The 4,176-nt window shown below is 38.5% G+C and overlaps 1 protein-coding gene across 1 annotated transcript; it reads left to right on the top strand.

Moving 5' to 3' along the window:
- The first annotated feature begins 4 nt into the window (after positions 1-4).
- LOC109222160 (mRNA-decapping enzyme-like protein) lies at positions 5-2,860 on the top strand. Its single transcript, XM_019386550.1, has 2 exons — positions 5-472; positions 2,445-2,860. Exons 1-2 carry the CDS (start codon positions 5-7, stop codon positions 2,499-2,501), a joined length of 525 nt encoding a protein of 174 aa, XP_019242095.1. The 3' UTR covers positions 2,502-2,860.
- The last annotated feature ends 1,316 nt before the right edge of the window (positions 2,861-4,176 follow it).

The raw sequence follows: 4,176 nt of genomic DNA on the forward strand, positions 1-4,176 counted from the left end.
TGCTATGAGAATTGGGAGTGCTCCAAATGTTGCAGTTCAGGGACAGCCGTACGACTCATCTGCAACAGTCCTTCCTCCTCCTCGTCCTCCTGCTGCTGTACCTCCCTCTTCAGCACCTGCACTGGCTCCATCTCCTTCCCTTTCTACATCTTTCCCTTTGATGCCTACTCTTGATGCTTCCGAACCAGACGCCAGTGCTAGAAGGTCTTCAAATCTAGTGAAGCCATCATCATTCTTTGGTCCTCTTCCTTCCTCTTCTCCACTGATACCTCCTGTTTCTTCATCTGTGCCTACTGCTCCACCACTTCACCCCCCTGGGAATCTGCAACGCCCTCACAGAGCTCCTTTGCTTCAACCATTTCCTCCCCCCTCTCCTCCGCCATTTCTCACTCCAACTTCTGCTCCTAGCCCAAACAATGGACCTGTTATTAACAGAGGCAAAGTGCGTGAGGCACTTTTGATGCTTGTTCAAGTAAGTGTACCTGAATTGATAGTTACTTTCCTATGTGAACTTTTTTTATGGCACTAAAGTTTTATAAATTCGCAATCAATTGCATATGCCAGAATGTGAAAATTTTGCGTTTGCCCTCATAATGAGAACTAACATCCAAAGCAAAGAGGGTCTGCTGAGGGCGCGTATTTAGGGGAAAAAACTTCCAGCAGCTTCTGCCACTATGCTGGAACACATCCACATTATGAAGATTAATTAGGGAAATTGAGAAGAAAAAAGAAAAGAAAGAGAGAAGAATATGCTAGCAGTTGCTTTTGAGTCTTTCTGTTGGAACTGGTTTTTGGTAGCTTCTCTCCTTCCTCTAGGACCTATTTTTTTTTTATCTGAGTCACATAGTCTGGATGGATTTCCATCGGGGAACATAAAAACGTTTACACTTTTGAAATTAAGCACCTTACTTCCTCAAGGATCGAATGTGAAGCTATAAGGGATCATACCCTGGGGATTGCTAAATCACAAAAAGGTAAAAGTTTTACTCTATCTGAAGGGGCATGTCTCAAACTCCAACAATAAATGAATCGTTCTTCCCTTAAATCTCTGGATGAGATGTCTAAAAGATCCCGAAACCCTAAATTTCTTCCCCATCCATTTTGGCACCCGACGCTCTCCGCCCATGCCCAACTCCCTCTCGCTCCCCTTAATTGTCTCCAATCTGTCCTCATTTCCTCTCTTTTCCATCTTTACCTTCGCAGACCTCTCCTTCCCCTGATGAGAGTTCCACACTTAAATTTCTCTTCCTAGTGTTGTGACTGCATGAGCCACATAGGAAGAGTTCCATGCCCAGTTGTTCGTGTCCTCAAAATACTTGCTTCACTTTGGGGTTGCTGATGCTCATCATTGCCACCTTGAGTTCTGTTAGTTGAAGTTGACAGAAATCTGTCCTTTGCCTTCAAGTGCTACTGAAAGTCTTTACATCCCCTTGCTCATGTAGAATAATAGAGGGTTGTCCAATTCACTGTATAACCCTTGAATTTTGGGGCAGAAAGGGGCAGAGTTGTTGTCAGCAAAATTCTCCTCTACCCTCAGCTGCAATTTCTCTCTGACCTCAGCTTCCTTATCTGCCCCCAATAAAAATTGGTGAATTATGAGGTATTGAGCACTTTTTGGCCAATGGCATCTGCTCGATCTACATGGACTGTGATGTCTTCAGTATTATTTGATAAAAAAAGCAAAAGGAACTTCAAGAGTCATGTCGGTTATCTTAGAATTGAAGGGCTGTTTTGGAAAGGAAAATCCTATTTTTCGCATCAATGTGGCCTAGTTTTAGGACATCCAGGAAAATCCTATTTTTCGCATCAAACTGGAACAATGTGAGTAACACAAAAGCTCTAGACAGTCCCGACTACAGAGTCGGATAAAACAAAGTTTGAAGCAATATAACAGTGTAGACTATAGCTTTCTTACCACACTACATATTTCGGTAATGGTAGTTCCTTGATGTTTTTTTCTACTTTGCACCGAAACAAGAAAAACAAAAAAAAAATAAGTACCTTGTCTTATAAGTCATGCCAAGTAGTTAATTTGTTATCACCTTGTTCTTGAAAAGTCATTAGAAGTTGGCAAAAGATTATAAGTATGGCAAATAATATGACTCGAAAATACAAGTCCCGACAGTATGTTAAAAACTCTAGTAAGTATTGAGGGACTGGGTGAATAGGAACTTGCCAAGGCTATAAGGACTTCATATTTTTGCTTTCCTTTCTTGCTTTTTTTTTGGCCCAGAAAACTAGTTATGGAGTCCACAAAATTAAATATTGGGGGGAGTAAGGTAGTATCCTGAGCTCATAATTTATTAATGTAATTAGTTGATTAGCTAGAGGATTTTATGGTTACTCCTGTAATGACATTTTTCCCTATTAGGATTCATGATTTGATAATCGTATAATTCACTGGTCTCTTTATGCATCTGATGTTACCTCTATTTCCATAACAGGATGATCAATTCATTGACACGGTGTATCGCGCTATTTCCAATACTCATCATACATGATAAACAGAGGAACTGCCTCACTTGTTGAAATCCCATTAAAACAATGTTACTGGCAGAAAGATGGCTTCGAGCGTCTGACTATCGGGTTCCTTCTGTTTATAATATCTTTGAGACCCATTTTGTATAGTAGTATTAGACTATTAGTCAGTTTACTTGTTCAGATTTGTAATTTACCTTATATGCAATGTCTGGTTTTACTAGTCAGTTATGCTTGAGCTTTATGTTCATTAAATAATAAGCAATCATGCAGACTGTGTACTGGCTCTTTCAGCTTTGGTATTTGCAACAATTGTGTTGTGATAAGCCGAATGGAAAGAAATCTGGGGGTGTGATTTTATGTTTTCCAGATAGAAAGTTAACTCCTCTGAGTACTTTTTCTTTTCTTACTCGAGTGGGAGGAAAATATTGAACTTGCATTTTGGAAGTTTAAAGATAAATTGTTTTAAAATTCTCCAAAAAATATAATAATGTGGGACTAGCAATTTTTAGAGTCAGAAAGGCAAAAATCCAGTACAATGGAGAACGGACTATATCTCACAATTTTCCTGCACAATGTATTATTCTCCGAAAGAGACTGGGACGGAAGCGCGAGCTCGAACGGATGTAATTTTAACAATGAATGAAGACGTCAAATTCTTGTCTTCTTCCTAAAGAATTAGAATTTATATATTTAACATTACATAAAGAGTACTAAATATATGTATATTGTTTCAACATCAATCAAAGAGAGTTTTCGTACCAAAATCAACTCAAAATAATTAAGAAAGATAGTAGACTTGAGTTGGGATGTTGGTGATTGTGTCTATGTAAATGAGAAGGAAAGAAAGGAGAAATGCGGAAAAAAAAAAACGTCTCCAACTGAAATTCTTTATTAAGCTAAGCAAAAATTTTAACTACACCCTCTGCCAGTTATTTACGAGAATACCCGACAAGATAAGCTACTAAACAAAATGATATGAACTTGTTTAGTGATGAAAAATTATCCTGCTGATATTCTGCGTTCTCCAAAAAGATCGACATAAAACCAGCGAAACACTTGTTGGCAACTAATTAAAAGCAAGCAAAAATGAGGAAAAAGAAGCTGTTCTGCCACTTTGTATCCACAAATAATTTGCTAAGGAAACACTACGATACCACAAAGGTAAGGTCTTCTCCGGTAAATATTAACCCGCACTCGATGTTTACATCAAACATACTAATTTATCGTATCTAGGTGATAAATTAAGGTGCAAATGTATCTCAATATGTGAATACACGTCTCATGTATTCATTGGGCCGGTGCAAATATGGTACACCTTGTAGCAAGGTAGAGCGCACAATCCCCAAAATCTTTTGCCGATTTCGATCAACGTGGGGGCATCTATTAGTAAAAGGGTATAAGTGGAGAGTTTGACCGAATCAATTACAAATAAATCTCAAACTAACAAAAAAAATAAAAAGAAACCAATGTAATCCTACATGTGAGATCTGAAAACGGCAGTGTGTACCCAGACCTTGTGAAGGTAAATCTCAAACTGAGTAACATGGGATGGAAATTGGAAAATGGGTGATAAAGAAGATAGAAGCAAATATCAAAGACAAACTAGTTCTCACCAATATCCTCGTTTTGCAGTTTGAATTCGAGATGTGGCCTTTCAATACAAAATGCATACTTTCAACACGGAAGGAGCCATTT

The sequence above is a fragment of the Nicotiana attenuata genome, unplaced genomic scaffold (genome assembly GCF_001879085.1).
Source record: "Nicotiana attenuata strain UT unplaced genomic scaffold, NIATTr2, whole genome shotgun sequence".
Classification (NCBI taxonomy): domain Eukaryota; kingdom Viridiplantae; phylum Streptophyta; class Magnoliopsida; order Solanales; family Solanaceae; genus Nicotiana; species Nicotiana attenuata.

Coding starts and splice junctions, on each gene's coding strand:
- LOC109222160 (XM_019386550.1), top strand. CDS start 5: ATGAGAATTGGGAGTGCTCCAAATGTTGCAGTTCAGGGACAGCCGTAC. Junction 473..2,444: donor CACTTTTGATGCTTGTTCAA/GTAAGTGTACCT, acceptor TTTCCATAACAG/GATGATCAATTCATTGACAC.